The sequence below is a fragment of the Bubalus bubalis genome, chromosome 18, assembly GCF_019923935.1.
Source record: "Bubalus bubalis isolate 160015118507 breed Murrah chromosome 18, NDDB_SH_1, whole genome shotgun sequence".
NCBI lineage: Eukaryota > Metazoa > Chordata > Mammalia > Artiodactyla > Bovidae > Bubalus > Bubalus bubalis.
In genome coordinates this window covers 14,201,802-14,217,256 of record NC_059174.1, presented here as the reverse complement: position 1 = coordinate 14,217,256, position 15,455 = coordinate 14,201,802, and the positions used below count along the sequence as shown (strand labels likewise).

General features: G+C 54.7%; 1 protein-coding gene across 1 annotated transcript; it reads left to right on the top strand.

Moving 5' to 3' along the window:
- The first annotated feature begins 3 nt into the window (after positions 1-3).
- CHMP1A (charged multivesicular body protein 1A) lies at positions 4-7,008 on the top strand. The gene is made up of 7 exons (XM_006043122.3): positions 4-140; positions 2,438-2,457; positions 3,997-4,074; positions 4,641-4,787; positions 5,050-5,178; positions 5,439-5,626; positions 5,776-7,008. Exons 1-7 carry the CDS (start codon positions 134-136, stop codon positions 5,795-5,797), a joined length of 591 nt encoding a protein of 196 aa, XP_006043184.1. The 5' UTR covers positions 4-133; the 3' UTR covers positions 5,798-7,008.
- Positions 7,009-15,455: the final 8,447 nt, after the last annotated feature.

Sequence of the window (15,455 nt, the reverse complement as noted above, 5' to 3'; positions counted from 1 at the left end):
CCGCTGAAATAGGCGCGACCCGGAAGTGCCCACCCGCCCTCCGGTCCGCTCGCCAGCCGCGGTCGGTTCTGTTGACGCCGCTGGAAGATCCTGTCGGTCTGCCTTTCCCAGGCCTGCCGCTGCCGGACCAGCCATGGACGGTGAGAGGCCGCCACCCTCCGGGGCTGTACGGGGCGGGGCGGGCGGGGCTTGGGCGGGGCTTAGGCGAGTGCCCCTGGCCTCGATCCCAGACCCTGAAACCCGACCCCGGACTCCGGGGCCTGAACCCGGGACCCCAGTCCCCGACCCCATAACCCGGGACCTCGACCCAGAACTCCGATACCAGAGCCCCTTCCCTGATCCCCGTCCATTTCCCCGGCTCTCCCCAACGACCGGCGGCCCCTGCCCCCGCCCCCCCCCCCTTTGCCAAGCTGCTGTACTGGTGAGGGACATCAGGCTTTTGGGCCCTGGGATTCTGGGTCAGAGGGCACCCGAAAAGGAGGCAGTTGTACCAGTGCCCCCAGAACATTACCAAGAGAAATAAGAGCTAAGGCAAAAAAAATCCTCATTAGGTACAGGCACAGAAGTTCTTGAGGTAGGAACCGTATGGTCCCATTCCGCAGATGGGAAAACAGAGGCTGGGAGGGAGTGCGTGCAGGCGCAGGCCCCAGGGGGCTTGGTCGTCCGTCTGGTCCTCCACTGCCAGCAGTACCACCTCAGGGCTCTCTGCCCTCCTCTGCCTAGGAACAGGAAGCATCTGTGATAAAGTGAAGATAGGTACATTTGCTAGAATGTTTTAGTGCTGGTGTGACAGACAGGTGGAACGTCACTGTCGAGAAGGAAATTCTATACAGATTGCCTCAGAGAGACGATAAAGGCACCCCACCCCAAGGCCCAGCACACACACGTTGGGTTTTGCCTCTCCCACTCAGCTTCAGCTTCCCAGGGAATTCTGTTTTCTTATATCCCTTTTCTCCAGGGCCAGGTTTTGCCTGGGGTGGGAATCTGTCCCTCCCACCGGAGTCTGTCCCTCTCACCCAAGTCTGGGCCACACCTAACACAGCCTTGCTGTCCCCCGCAGTAAGCACGCTGCCTGCCACCTGCCCCAGATGCACAGACAACCTGGCCTTGCCCAGGTCCTGCGCTCATGGGTGGCAGATGCACAGGGCCCAGGGGAGCTCTCGGCTGGGAGCCTTCACCTGCCTTTATGGGTCTGGCTTCTGGTTCCAGAATTTTGTTTCTTCATTCTGGGCTAGTGTGGTAAACAGTTTCAAGAATCATTTCCCAAATTTAGGAATGAGATACACTGAGATCGTTTTAAGATGAACCCCAAACTACCTAGCTCTTGAGTTTGGGTGAGTGGCAAATTCAGATACCAAGGGACTTCCCCAGTAACACTTACGCTCATGCACGTCTCCAGTTGGTCATTGCAGATTTGATGGCTCAGAGATGGCAGCTCCCATGGAGAGTGGTCTCTGGGCCAGCTCTTTTACAACTTAAGAATCATTACCCTGCTTTTTTTATCCATGAAAAACAGACTGTCAAGTACTATTTTCTTGGGCTCCAAAATCACTGCAGATGGTGACTGCAGCCATGGAATTAAAAGACACTTGCTCTTTGAAAGAAACGCTGTGACAAACCTATTAATAAGTAGAGACATCACTTTGCCAACAAAGGTCCTTCTAGTCAAAGCTATGGTTTTTGTAGTAGTTATGTACAGATGTGAGAGTTGGACCATAAAGAAGGCTGAGCACTGAAGGTGCTTTTGAACTGTGGTGCTGGAGAACTCTTGAGGGTCCCTTGGACTGCAAGATCAAACCAGTCAATCCTAAAGGAAATCAACCCTGAATATTCATTGGAAGGACTGATGCTAAAGCTGAAGCTCCAATACTCTGGCCACCTGATGTGAAGAGCTAACTCACTGGAAAAGACCCTGAGGCTGGGAAAGATCGAGGGCAAAAGGATAAGGGGTGGCAGAGGATGAGATGGTTAAATAGCACTACCAACTCAATGGTCATGAGTTTGTGCAAACTCCAGGAGATAGTGAAGGATAGAGAAGCCTGGCGTGCGGTAGTCCATGGAGTTGCAAAGAGTCAGACAAGACTTAGCAACTGAACAACAAGTAGTAAACCTTACTAGATTGGGGAGAACTCCCAAGGGTCCTTTGTAAAGCTGCACCGATTACAGACCGTACTGAGTTTTCACTGTGGGCTGCGCTCATACCCTTAAGGTCAGCTGGTGCTGTCCAGGTGTTTCCTAGAGGTGTCAGAGGGTCAGGGAAACTCTCATTGCCCGAGCTTTGTGGCTAAGGAGGTGCCAAGCTGGTGTGAGTGGGCCTCCCTCCAGGCCCCAGTTCTATGCCAGCTCTTCACATTCAGGGGAGGTGGTGACCCCATCAGCTGACTAGGAGTGCTGCTTCTCACATTCCTAACCATCTTTTAATCGTCTCTCTTTGCAGACACCCTGTTCCAGCTGAAGGTATGTGCTGATCAGCCTTTCACCCTGACCCTATCCCGGTGGTTGTCAGTGGGATCAGATGGTGCGAGTCACACTTAGGACAGTGCTCAGCCAGACTGATGACCGAAGGGTCGGGGACATGCCTTGCTGGCTTTTCTTGGGCTGAGTGGAAGCAGGTCACTTGGACTTGTCCATGAGGGTGACTGTGGGCATCCCGTGAACGGTCCATGTGGTGTTTAAAATGGTGGCCTCACGTCCTTCAGAGTCACACACGGGACAGCATTCTTTCTGGCGGCGAGCGTCCCTCCTGCCCGCGGTGGTGTTGGCAGGCTCTGTCAGAGTTCCTTAGTCCCTCGGAGGGAACACCCACGTGGGCTCTGAAGGACAAGGGAGTGAGGTTGTCTGGTCCCAATTGTAGCAGCTGTACCGGCTCAGCCCCGGGGCCTCCAGACCAGATTCCAGGTCAGGACCGCCTGGACTTCTCCCTGAGGAACGGAGGACGGGAGGTAGACACACAAGAAACCCTTTCTCTACAACTGGAAATCCCGAGTGACACTGGCTGAGAGAACACTGCTGGCCTCTGGGAGGCCACTTGTTCCCCTGGCTCATCTGAGCCTTCTCCCTGCCAGCTTCCAGTCAGCAGAGGCCTGGGGGCCACTCTGATCAGAGCTGAGGTATGCGAGGTCACACCAGAGGCTCCATGTTGGATCTGACTAGTGAGTCCCAGGGCACCTGGCCAGAGGAAAGGACCTTGTTTATCAGCAGTAGATGGTGGCCTGGTGTGTACTTCAGGCTGTGCATGGGGTGGGGGGGCCGGGCAAGGCTGGACACAGGAGGCCGAGGAGCCGCCTCGGGAGGGGCCCTGGCGGCTGGGGCAGGAGAAGGGCTGCACCGGCCCGGGTATCTGTGCACAGCAACAGCTGACGTCAGCCACACTGGGCGCCTGGAGTGGGGCTCCCAGGACCAAGGAACTGATGTTTTACTTTTACTTAATTTTGAGTAATTTAAACTTTAATAGCCACATGTGTCTAGTGCCTACTGGAATGGACAGTGCAGGAAGAGAACGGTCTGGGGGTCAGGCAATGCAGATGTTGATTTAAAGGCCTCTCAGGATTGAGTTTGATGACCAGGAAGTGGGTTGACTTTGGAGAGAGCGTCCTGTGGCCATGAGCCTGCAGTTAGGGAGCTGGTGACCTACATGGGCCAGACCACGGGAGCAGGGCACACGTCGGCCTGAGGCCCAGACACCAAGGCGTTCAGCTGTTTGCTTCACAGCCAGAGATCATAGAGGGAGGGGTTTACGCTGGTGAGGCCTGTGGGCAGTTTCTCAATAGGCCCCCAGCTGCTGTTCTGTGGAACAGGCTGGAAGGTGGGGCTGAGGCCCCTGCAGCCCGCCTGTGTATGGAGGGAAGGCGGTTGCAGGCACAGCCCACGGACAGGTTGCTGGGAGGGGAGTGGATTGTCCAGCAGAGGCGGCAGTCCTTCGGGTGGACTTGAGGCCCAGGAGGGCGGGGTGTGGGCCAGGCAGGCTGATGCGGTGACCCGGCCTCCTTACCTCAGTTCACGGCAAAGCAGCTGGAGAAGCTGGCCAAGAAGGCGGAGAAGGACTCCAAGGCAGAGCAGGCCAAGGTGAAGAAGGTGAGTGTGGGCCCTGACGCCGGCCGGGCCGTCCTGTTGGTCCTGTGCTCTGACCCTCCATGGGGCGGGGCGAGGCTGGAGGCTCCTGGGGTCGCCCACGCTCTTGGGGGACTTGCTTGTAGCCACTGGTTACAGCCGTTGAGTGGCTGCAGTAGCTCCTGGGGTCTGGGCCAGTCTGAGTGACCTGGTGCCCTGGAGAAGAAAGGGAACGCAGCCAACCGTGTGGTCTGAAGCCTTGTCCCCCAGAGGGTCAGCACTGGCCATGCTGGCCTTTCCAGCTCTGTTTCTTCCAGGTGGACAGATTCTATGTGTGACCCAGGAGGAGCTGAGGGGGCCGGGCATGGCAGTGGAGAGGACGCATGGAAAGGCGGCCATGGTCTTTGGGCTTGGCTTTCTTTTGTCTGATCCTCTCTGGGAGCTGGTTTGGGCCCTGGTCCTAGATACCCTCACTCCCGAGACATTTCTGAGGAGAACCCCTGGGGAGAGGCTGAGAACGGGCCACCCCCCCACCAGCAGACAGAGCCCTAGGACAGGACCCCAGCTAGCATCTCCCTCCTGAATTTCAGGCCCTTCAGCAGAAGAATGTAGAGTGTGCACGTGTGTATGCTGAGAACGCCATCCGCAAAAAGAACGAAGGTGTGAACTGGCTCCGCATGGCATCCCGCGTGGATGCCGTGGCCTCTAAGGTGCAGACAGCCGTGACCATGAAGGGGGTGAGTGCTTGGCCAGGGGACACAGCCGGCTTCTGCTGGCAGAGTTGAGGGTGCAGCTGGGACTGGGGTCACCCCGGGATTCCCTCTCTACAGTCAGGCAGGCACCAGTGTGACACACGCCCCAAAGGCTCTTAAGTGTCCATGCACGGCCTGGGTCTCCTCCTGTCCATTCTTCCATCGACAGCACCGTCTGGGGACGTGCCATGCAGGGACCCCTGGGGCCTGAGGGCCCTGCCCACCTCCTCATTTTTGTCTCCGCCAGGTGACCAAGAACATGGCACAGGTGACCAAAGCCCTGGACCGGGCGCTCAGCACCATGGACCTGCAGAAGGTCTCTGCTGTGATGGACAGGTTCGAGCAGCAGGTGCAGAACCTGGATGTACACACGTCGGTACGTGCGCCCAGGTGTGCCGGTGATGGTCGCGTCTGCTCCCTCCCTCCCCCTGGGGCAGTCACCCCCCGGGAGTCCTGTTCCTTGTGTGGAGTCCAGACCAGCCCACAGAGGTCCAGCAGGGGAGAGGGGGCCCGGGGCCGGGGTGGGTGCCCCAGGACCAGCACTCTGGAGAGTGTGTGCTGCGGAGAGTGCCAGAAGGGGCTGGAGGGACAGAGGCAGCCCCGGGGTGCCCTGACTGCCCGGCACTCGACCCCCAGGTGATGGAAGACTCCATGAGCTCGGCCACCACGCTGACCACGCCACAGGAGCAGGTAGATAGCCTCATCCTGCAGATCGCGGAGGAGAACGGCCTGGAGGTGCTGGACCAGCTCAGCCAGCTGCCCGAGGGCGCCTCTGCTGTGGGCGAGAGCTCCGTGCGCAGCCAGGAGGACCAGCTGTCCCGGAGGTGGGCGGGGCGCAGAAACCCAGCCCCCGTGTCTGCAGTGGGAGTGGGGGCGTCAGGCAGCTCACCCTAGGAGGAAGGCAACTAGGATGGCCTGGAAGAGGTGGAGGGCGCTGTTGCGGGGCCTCAGAGTGTCCTGGTGTTGTTTGCAGGTTGGCCGCCCTGAGGAATTAGCAGAGCCCGCACCAGCGCCCCTTCCTGGCCTGGGGGAAGGCTGGGAAGGCCGCCTCCACCCTTTCCTTCTGGTCTGGCCTTTCTGCCGAGCGAGCCTACAGCCTGCGGCAGCACTGGCCCCTGCTGCTCTCAGCCTCTCACCTGCCAGCCCTGGGCCTCTTCTTCTTGTCTGAGTGTGGGCGTGGGTCTGTGCCCTACAGGGTGAGTTTGCACAAACTTCTGACTTCCGTGGGTGATTTCTGTGATTCTGGGCCAACCAGCTGGACAGTCTGCAAGCTCCCTCCATCCACCACCTGCTAAGAAATTTACAGGGACTGGCCAGTGGTCTCCACATGGATATGGGGGCCTTCAGACTCCGTGATGGCAGACGCATGGGGAGCAGTCAGCCAGCCGGGGTCGGGGCGGCTCCCTGTTGCCAGCTTCCCCCAACCCCCAGGCTCCCTGCTCCAGCTGGAACCTGGTCCTGCCGCTAGATGGGCTCAGGCTCTTCCCCCTCCTGGGGGGACATTATTCCCGTAATTGTAGTAACAGGGTGCCTCCCCCGACTGGCTCCTGCTGCATGGTGGGCCCACGCCATTGACCTTGAAGCCAGAGTGACTGATAGGAGAGCCCCAGTGGGGCCCGCGGCTGCACTGGTTCAGATGACGTGCGGGAGCCCGAGGGGAGCTTCAGACAGGCTGCACGTTTCTGTTTTCTTCAATTCCTAAAGTTTACTTCGTCTTCCTGAAGCTCCCAGGGTTTTTTGTTTTTGTTTTTGCCAAAAGAGAAGGAACAGTAGACAGGAAGTGGCAGCTGGAAAGCACCTGTGGTTGGGGCTGACCAGAGGCCTCGGACCAACCGTCCTCACAGCGATGGCTCTTGTGGACAGAAATGTGGGAGAGCTTTCCCGAGGCTCACTGCGTTTCATTCCTCCAGGACTTGGAGGCCACAGGTGTTCTGTACAATAAACTATAGACAGTAATGTGAGACCAGAGAGAAAGGGGGTCAAGAGTGTCTGATTTTTCTTCTGTGATGACCACCTCGCCTTACACTCTCATCATCCCTTGGGGCTCCCATGTGCCGGGGATCCAGAGAGGGTCCCAAGTGTGTCCCCAGGGGGTGTGGAGCCCCACCGGGACACAGTGGGGGCAGAGGCTACTCCTCATCAAAGGGCAGCTGGCGAAGCTTGCCTTCTCCTGAAATGCTGTTCTGAGTAAAAAGATTGACTCTGAGAACCGTTTCCATCTTTGTTTCAGTGGCTGGTGGGAGGCGGGAGGAGGATGGGGGTGTGCGCCTGAGGTGGGGGCCCTTGGCATGTGGTCCAGCCCCAAGGACAGGCTAATGCGTTCCTGAAGCGGGCAGGTAGGTAGTGTGAGGAGTGAGATTCCCAAGCCCTGCTCAGTCCGACTTGATAGGATCCAGTTTCTTTACAATTTTACCCTGAAATAATTTTAAACTGCTATTAAAAATTGAAAGCCTAGTGCACAACATCAGTATACACTTGTGTACGAGCTTTCCTCACCTCAGGCCTCTAAATTACCCAGGAACCGACTGAGAAAACTATTGCAACCCCAAGTCTGGGACAGGCCCTCTAGTTTCTCTGACCTGGATGGCCACAGTTTACACCCCTGAGCTCACAGGAACCACCTCTGAGCACTGTGCTACGTGCATTGGAAACTGCGCCCAGGCACTTCCTGCATGCACCCCCACCGTGGCCCCCGTGTGTGCACCTTATGGACAACATGAAGCACCACAGCATGCCCCTACGTGCGCGCCAGAACCAGATTGGTCCACCCTGCCGCCGCCCCACGTACTCCAGCAACGATGTTCGTGCCCCTTCCGTATTCACAAACCTTCATCAGGGCACTTCCTGTGTGTTACACAAACTATGTCCGGGCGCTGTACAAACTAGAAACTATGTTCCTGTACCCGCTGTGTACACCAGAAGCTACCTCTGGGCGCCACCCTGTGCAAACCAGAAAACAGTCCTCAACCCACCAGTTCAGTTCAGTTGCTCAGTCGTGTCTGACTCTTTGTGACCCCATGAACTGCAGCACGCCAGGCCTCCCTATCCATCACCAACTCCTGGAGTCCACCCAAGCCCATGTCCATCAAGTTGGTGATGCCATCCAACCATCTCATCCTCTGTCGTCCCCTTCTCCTCCTGCCCTCAATCTTTCCCAGCATCAGGGTCTTTTCCAATGAGTCAGCTCTTCACATCAGGTGGTCAAAGTATTGGAGTTTCAGCTTCAACATCAGTCCTTCCAGTGAACACCCAGGATTGATCTTTAGAATGGAGTGGTTGGATCTCCTTGCAGTCCAAGTGTCTCTCAAGAGTCTTCTCCGACACCACAGTTCAAAAGCATCAATTATTTGGCCCTCAGGTTTCTTTCCAGTCCAACTCTCACATCCATACATGACCACGGGGAAAACCATAGCCTTGACAAGACAGACCTTTGTTGGTAATGTCTCTGCTTTTTAATATGCTGTCTAGGTTGGTCATAACTTTCTTCCAAGGAGTAAGCATCTTTTAATTTCATGGCTGCTATCACCATCTGAAGTTATTTTGGAGCCCAGAAAAATAAAGTCAGCCACTGTTTCTCCTTCTATTTGCCATGAAGTGATGGGACCAGATGCCATGATCTTAGTTTTCTGAATGTTGAGCTTTAAGCCAACTTTTGCACTCTCCTCTTTCACTTTCATCAAGAGATTCTTTAGTTCTTCACTTTCTGCCATAAGGGTGGTGTCATCTGCATATCTGAGGTTATTGATATTTCTCCTGGAAATCTTGATTCCAGCTTGTGCTTCCTCCAGCCCAGCGTTTCTTATGATGTACTCTGCATATAAGTTAAATAAGCAGGGTGACAATATACAGCTTCGATGTACTCCTTTTCCTATTTGGAACCAGTCTGTTGTTCCATGTCCAGTTTTAACTGTTGCTTCCTGAGATGCAAACAGGTTTCTCAACCCCTCGGTGCTCCATAAACTGCGTCCTGGTGTCCCCTTCTGTGCACCAGAAACCATATCTGTGCACCCTCACAGCAGGCTTGGGAACCACCTCTGTGGGCCCCCATGTATGTACCAGAAAGCATGTTGGTGCGCCGCTCCCTACCCCATGAACACGTGAGGCACGACGGTATGCCCCCATGTATGTCCAAGAACCAGAATAGTGCACCCCGCCCTCAGTGCGCTCCAGAAACTATATACGTCAGCTCCTCTGTACTCATTGAAATCGCATCCGGGCTGCCACCCGGGAGCTGCAGAAACTACTTCCGGGCAGTTCCTGTGTGTCAGAAACTACCTCCAGGTACCCCCTTGTGTGCACCAGAAACCACATCCTTGCGTCCCCATTATGGGCGCGGGAACCGGGTATGTGGGCACAGGTCTGTGCAACAAAAGCATGTTGGTGCGCCCTCCTATGTACACGTTAGGGATGACAGGATGCCACTGTATGCGTGGGGATCAGATTATTGCAACTCTGTATGTTTCAGAAACAACTGGGCACTTCTGTGTGCATCAGAAACGTCTGGGCACTATCTGTGTGCGTCATAAATAATGTCCCGGTATTTCCTGAGTGAATCAGAAACAATATTCGGAATCCCTTATGTGCTGCTGCTGCTGCTGCTGCGTCGCTTCAGTCGTGTCCGACTCTGTGCTACCCCATCCATAGACGGTAGCCCACCAGGCTTCCCCGTCCCCGGGATTCTCAAGGCAAGAACACTGGAGTGGATTACCATTTCCTTCTCCGTCCCTTATGTGCACCTGAAACCAAATCCATTTGCCGCCACGGTGGGCGCAGACACCAGGTCTGTGGGCACCCACGTGTGCACTGAAAGCATGTTGATGCGCCCTCCTGTGGACAGGTTAGGCACGACAGCATGACACTATGCGCATAGGAATCAAATTGTTGCCTACCTCTGTGTGCCAAAGCCTTTGTGTGGATCACAACAAACTGTGGGAAATTCTTAAAGAGATGAGAATACCAGACCACCTGCCTGCCTCCTGAAAAATCTGTATGCAGGTCAAGAAGCACCAGTTAGAACGGGACATGGAACAACAGACTGGTTCCAAATTGGGAAAGGAGTAAGTCAAGGCTGTGTATTGTCACCCTGCTTATTTAACTTATATGCTGAGTATATCATGCTAAATGCCGGGCTGGAGGAAGCACAAGCTGCAATCAAGATTGCTAGGAGAAATATCAATAACTTCAGATACGCAGATGACATCACCCTTATGGCAGAAAGTGAGGAAGAACTAAAGAATCTCTTGATGAAAGTAAAAGAGGAGAATGCAAAAGTTGGCTTAAAGCTCAACATTCAGAAAACTAAGATCATGGCATCCAGTTCCATCACTTCATGGCAAATAGATGGGGAAACAATGGAAACAGTGACAGACTTTATTTGGGGGGGGCTCCAAAATCACTGCAAATGGTGACTGCACCCATGGAATTAGAAGACGCTTGCTCCTTGGAAGAAAAGCCATGACCAACCTAGACAGCATATTAAAAAGCAGAGACATGACATTACCATCAAAGGTCTGTCCAGTCAAAGCTATGGTTTTTCCAGTGGTCATGCATGGATGTGAGAATTGGACTATAAAGAAAGCTGAGAACCGAAGAATTGATGCTTTTGAACTGTGGTGTTGGACAAGACTCTTGAGAGACCTTTGGACTGCAAGGTGATCCAAGCAGTCAATCCTAAAGGAAATCAGTCCTGAATATTCATTGGAAGGACTGATGCTGAAGCTGAAACTCCAATACTTTGACCACCTGATGTGAACAACTGACTCATTGGAAAAGACCCTGATGCTGGGAAAGACTGAAGGCAGGAGGAGAAGGGGACGACAGGATGAGGTGGTTGGATGGCATCACTGAACGCGATGGACATGAGTTTGAGTAGGCCCCAGGAACTGGTGATGGACAGGGAAGCCTGGCGTCTTGCATTCCATGGGGTCACAAACAGATGGACACGAATGAGCGACTAACTGAACTGAACTGTGTGTGCTCCAGAAACTACATCCGGGCATTTCCTATGTGCCTCAGAAGCTACGTCTGGGCACCCCGGCCCTTATGTGCACCAGAAACAACATCTGTTCTCCTCCACTTTAGGCACAGACACCAGGTCTGTTGGCACCCATGTGCTCACCAACAGCATGTTAGCGCGCCCTCCTGTGGACATGTTAGGCGCAACTGCACGAAATTATATGTATAGGCAAGAATGCACGAAGTTAGGGCACTTCCTGTGTGTATCGGAAACAACTGGCCGGACACTCCCTGTGTGAATCAAAAATAATGGTCCCCGCACCCCTTTATGTTCACCTGAAACCACATCCGTTCACCCCGTACTCTGGACCCAGAAACCAGGTGTGGACACTCTCTTGTGCACCAAGATCATGTTGGTGCACCTTCTTATGGACACGTTAGGCACGACAACATTCCATTGTATATATGCTCGGGAATGAGATTGTTGCATCACTTCCGGTGCACCAGAAACAACGTCCGGGCACTTCCTCTGTGCATCAGGAACAACGTGCGAACTCTCCCTTATGTGGAGCAGAAACCACATCCGTACTCCCCCACTGTGGGCACGGAAACCAGGTCTACGGGGACCCATGCGTGTGCCAAAAGCGTGTTCCTTCGCCCTCTGTGTACACGCTAGGCACAACAGCGTGCCCCTGCTGCTGCTGCTGCTAAGTCGCTTCAGTCGTGTCCGACTCTGTGCGACCCCATAGACGGCAGCCCACGAGGCTCCCCCGTCCCTGGGATTCTCCAGGCAAGAGTACTGGAGTGGGGTACCATTACCTTCTCCGCAGCGTGCCCCTAAGCTAAGCTAAGCTAAGTCACTTCAGTCATGTCCGACTCTGTGCGACCCCATAGACGGCAGCCCACCAGGCTCCCCCGTCCCTGGGATTCTCCAGGCAAGAACACTGGAGGGGGTTGCCATTTCCTTCTCCAATGCATGAAAGTGAAAAATGAAAGTGAAGTCGCTCAGTCGTGTCCGACTCCTAGCGACCCCATGGACTGCAGCCTACCAGGCTCCTCCGTCCATGGGATTTTCCAGGCAAGAGTACTGGAGGGGGTTGCCATTGCCTTCTCCAGCGTGCCCCTATATATGTACAAAAATCCATCCAGGCACTTCCTGTGTGCTCCAGAAACAACGTCCGGTCACTTCCGGTGTCCATCGTAAATAGTCTCCGGCCACTTCCTGTGTGTATCATATATAGTCTTGGTACTTCCTCTGCATATCATCGGAGAAGGCAATGGCACCCCACTCCAGTACTCTTACCTGGAAAATCCCATGGACGGAGGAGCCTGGTAGGCTGCAGTCCATGGGGTCGCTAAAGGTCGGACACGACTGAGCGACTTCACTTTCTTCACTTTTCACTTTCATGCATTGGAGAAGGAAATGGCAACCCCCTCCAGTGTTCTTGCCTGGAGAATCCCAGGGACGGGGGAGCCTGGTGGGCTGCCGTCTCTGGGGTCGCACAGAGTTGGACACGACTGAAGTGACTTAGCAGTTTAGCAGTGCGTATCATAAACATTCCGGCACCCTTTTATCTGCACCTGAAACCCCATCCATTCACCCCGTGTTCGCGCAGAAACCAGGTCTGTGGGTGCTCTCCTGTAGACATTTTGGCACAGCATGGCATAGGAATCATATTGTTGCATCGCTCTATGTGCATCAGAAACAACGTGTGGGCACCCCTTATCACATCAGTTCGCCCCCACTGCAGGCACAGAAACCCGGTCTTTGGGCACCCATGTATCCATGAATAGCATGTCAGTGCGCCCTCCAGTGGACACGTTAGGCACGACAGCATGCCACAATCTATGCTCAGGTATACGTCTGGTCACTTCCTATGTATCATAAATAACCTTCGGGCACTTCCTGTGTGCATCATAAACGTCTGGGCAACCCCTTATGTGCACCAGAAACCACATCCGTTCGCCCCCACGGTGGGGGCACAAACTATGTCTGTGGACACCCAGGTGTGTACCGAAAGCATGTTTGTGCGCCCTCTTGTGGACATGTTACACACACTAGCATGCCACTATATCTGCGGGAATCAGTTCGTTACATCCCTCTGTGTGCTCCAGAAACTGTGTCCGGGCACTTAATGTGTGTATCAGAAACTACCTCCGGGCAACTCCTGTGTACACCCGAAACCACATCTGTGGACGGCACTGTGCCCGTGGGCCCCAGGTTTGTACCAGAAAGCATGTTGGTGTGCCCTCCAGTCGACACGTTGAAACACTACAGTATGCCCCTATGTGTGAGTCAGAACCAGATTGGTGTACAGCCGCCCTCTGAGTTCCAGAAACTGCGCCCCTGAGCCCCTCTGTACTCATGGAAAGCACACGCGGGCAGCAACCGGTGTGCCCGAAACTACGTCAGGGCAGTTCCTGTGTGCACCAGAAAGGACGTCCGGGCACCACCCCGACGCGAACTAGAAACGATGCTCCTGCGCCCCACAGTGCACCAGAAATGACCTCCAGGCGTTACTCTGTACGAACCAGAAGATACCTTCCTTCAACAACCCCCTCGGTGCTCCAGAAACTGCCTCCAGACACCCCCGTGTGAGGACCAGAAACTACTTCCGTGCAGAGCCTTGTGTGCACCTGAAAATGTGAGGCACAATAGCATGGCCCCGTGTGTGCCCCAGATCCCGAACGGTGCACCCTGCCGCTGTGTGCTCCAGACTGTGTGCCCCTCTCTGTACTCACCGGAACCCCATCCGGGCAGCCTCCTGTGTACCCCGAAACTACCCCCGGGTAACCCCTGTGTGCTCCAGAACCTAGTCTGCCCAGCTGGCTGCACCCCTGTGAGACGGACGCTCTTGCCCACCAGAGGACAGAGTTTGTGCAGCCACTCTGCTGGGGCCCCTGGTGCATTGTCAAAAGGCCCTGCTCTCAGCCAAGCCTTCTGGGCAGTCTGTTAGATTCGATGGTTTGTGTTGGGGGTGGGGGGCAGTGCTTCAGTCTGTCTGCTCTTGATCAGTTTTGGGGACATGTGAATCCCTAACAGGGTTCTAAAGTCAGAACCGCAGTTAGGTCCCTGCCCTTTGTGCCCATCCACCTGCCAGAGTGACCACTTGTGGCTCTGGGCCACCCCTTGTCCCTGCTTCAAGCACACCTTGGTTTGAACCGGGCCTGAGACTCCTTGTTTCCTCGTGTGAAGCAGGAGGCAGATGGGCAACCCCCCACCCCTACCTCACCACCACCAACAACCAGGGTAAAGCAATTGGAGATTCATACTCTCTTGAGGGAAACTCCAAAACAAGAATAGCAGGGCAATTAAGGGAGGAGGCTGGGCCCTACTCAAACCACCCAGACCACACATGTACAGAAAAGCCTCCTTAGAAGCCAAAGAGGAGTCATGTCAAGGGATGTTTTACCCAGAAGCGTTATCAGTAGGATCCACCTTGGCTATGAGAGGCACGCACTCATGGGAAGATCCTGAGATATACCAAATATGGGCTATGAACCAGGAAAATCAGAATGACTAAAGGAAATCCAGAATAACTGCCCCATAAAAGGAAATCTAACTGCCAGGAGGGTGCAACTCAGGGGCAGCCCCTCTCTCTGAGTCCGCTTGTGTGCTTGTCCACACATACTGTACTCTTTTCCCTCTTAATAAATACTTTACTTGTTTCACTACTTTCTGTCTTTGTGGAAATTCTTCCCTGCGAGGCTGAAGGGCCAGGGCCTTTTGCCACTGACCACTGGTCTAGCGGCTAGAACCTGGTGCTCTCATCTCCACAACCCAGCCCAATATCTGGCTGGGAACCCAAGCCTCTCTTCAAGCTGTTCTTCAGGCCAAGGCCATTTGAGGTCAGTTGCAGAATGGCTGATATGGGCTCTGCCCAGGGAGACGGCCCTTCAGGGGCTCCAGAATGGACTCCACACTGCTGGCTCCGGCATGGCACCTGCCTCCATGGAGCCCATTACCAGAAGCCCCGGGAAAGGCTGTGGCCTGCAACTCCAAGGGTGAATGAGGCGCAAGCAGAAAGATTTCCAGAACCAGATTCTGGGGACAGCACTTGATCTGTTGCCTCTGGGTGTGGTTCCAATGTGATGAAGGTGATTTCAGATGGATTTAACGCATTTCTTGTGAGAAAATCCCTTCCCATTAGCAAACTTAGGCCTGCCCACCTGCAGCCCACCAAGGTCCCCTCCTGCCTCCTCCAGCCCAGCTAGGTAAATCAGTGGCAGCAGCTGGGGCAGTTGGAATAACTGGCCAACTCAGGACAAAAACCTTTGATTTGAGTTATTCCTCCTTTAACATTAAACTGATCCCAAGTGTCAGCAAATACCCACAGTGTCCCAGCTTGTGACTTTAGACCTCCCTGAGAGGGTGCCAGCTGGCTGGCAGGCATGGGTTGGTAGCAGTGTTCTTGGGGGCTCTGGCCTGGAAAAGCACCAGCAGGGACATGTTGGGGGTCTTGTCTGGAGTCTGTCACCCACTAAGTTATTCATCTCAAGACACATCCACCAAATGACCAGGCTGGGGAGGTGCTGAGCCCAGGTGGGAAGCCCTGCCCTGTAGGATCTGTGTTCACCGTGTGTGAGGAGACCCCGCGGGGCTGCGAGCCTCCCAGCTCCAGACCTTTATACCAAGAGAGTCTGGCCCAAGGGTGGGCACACGAGTGTGAGTGCATTGGGAGTATATATGTGCATGCA

What these genes read in the sequence shown, in the direction of transcription:
- CHMP1A (XM_006043122.3), top strand. An exon ending in AGCAGGCCAAGGTGAAGAAG is followed by an intron (nt 4,075 to 4,640) that starts GTGAGTGTGGGC and finishes CCTGAATTTCAG; the next exon opens with GCCCTTCAGCAGAAGAATGT. An exon ending in ACCTGGATGTACACACGTCG is followed by an intron (nt 5,179 to 5,438) that starts GTACGTGCGCCC and finishes CTCGACCCCCAG; the next exon opens with GTGATGGAAGACTCCATGAG.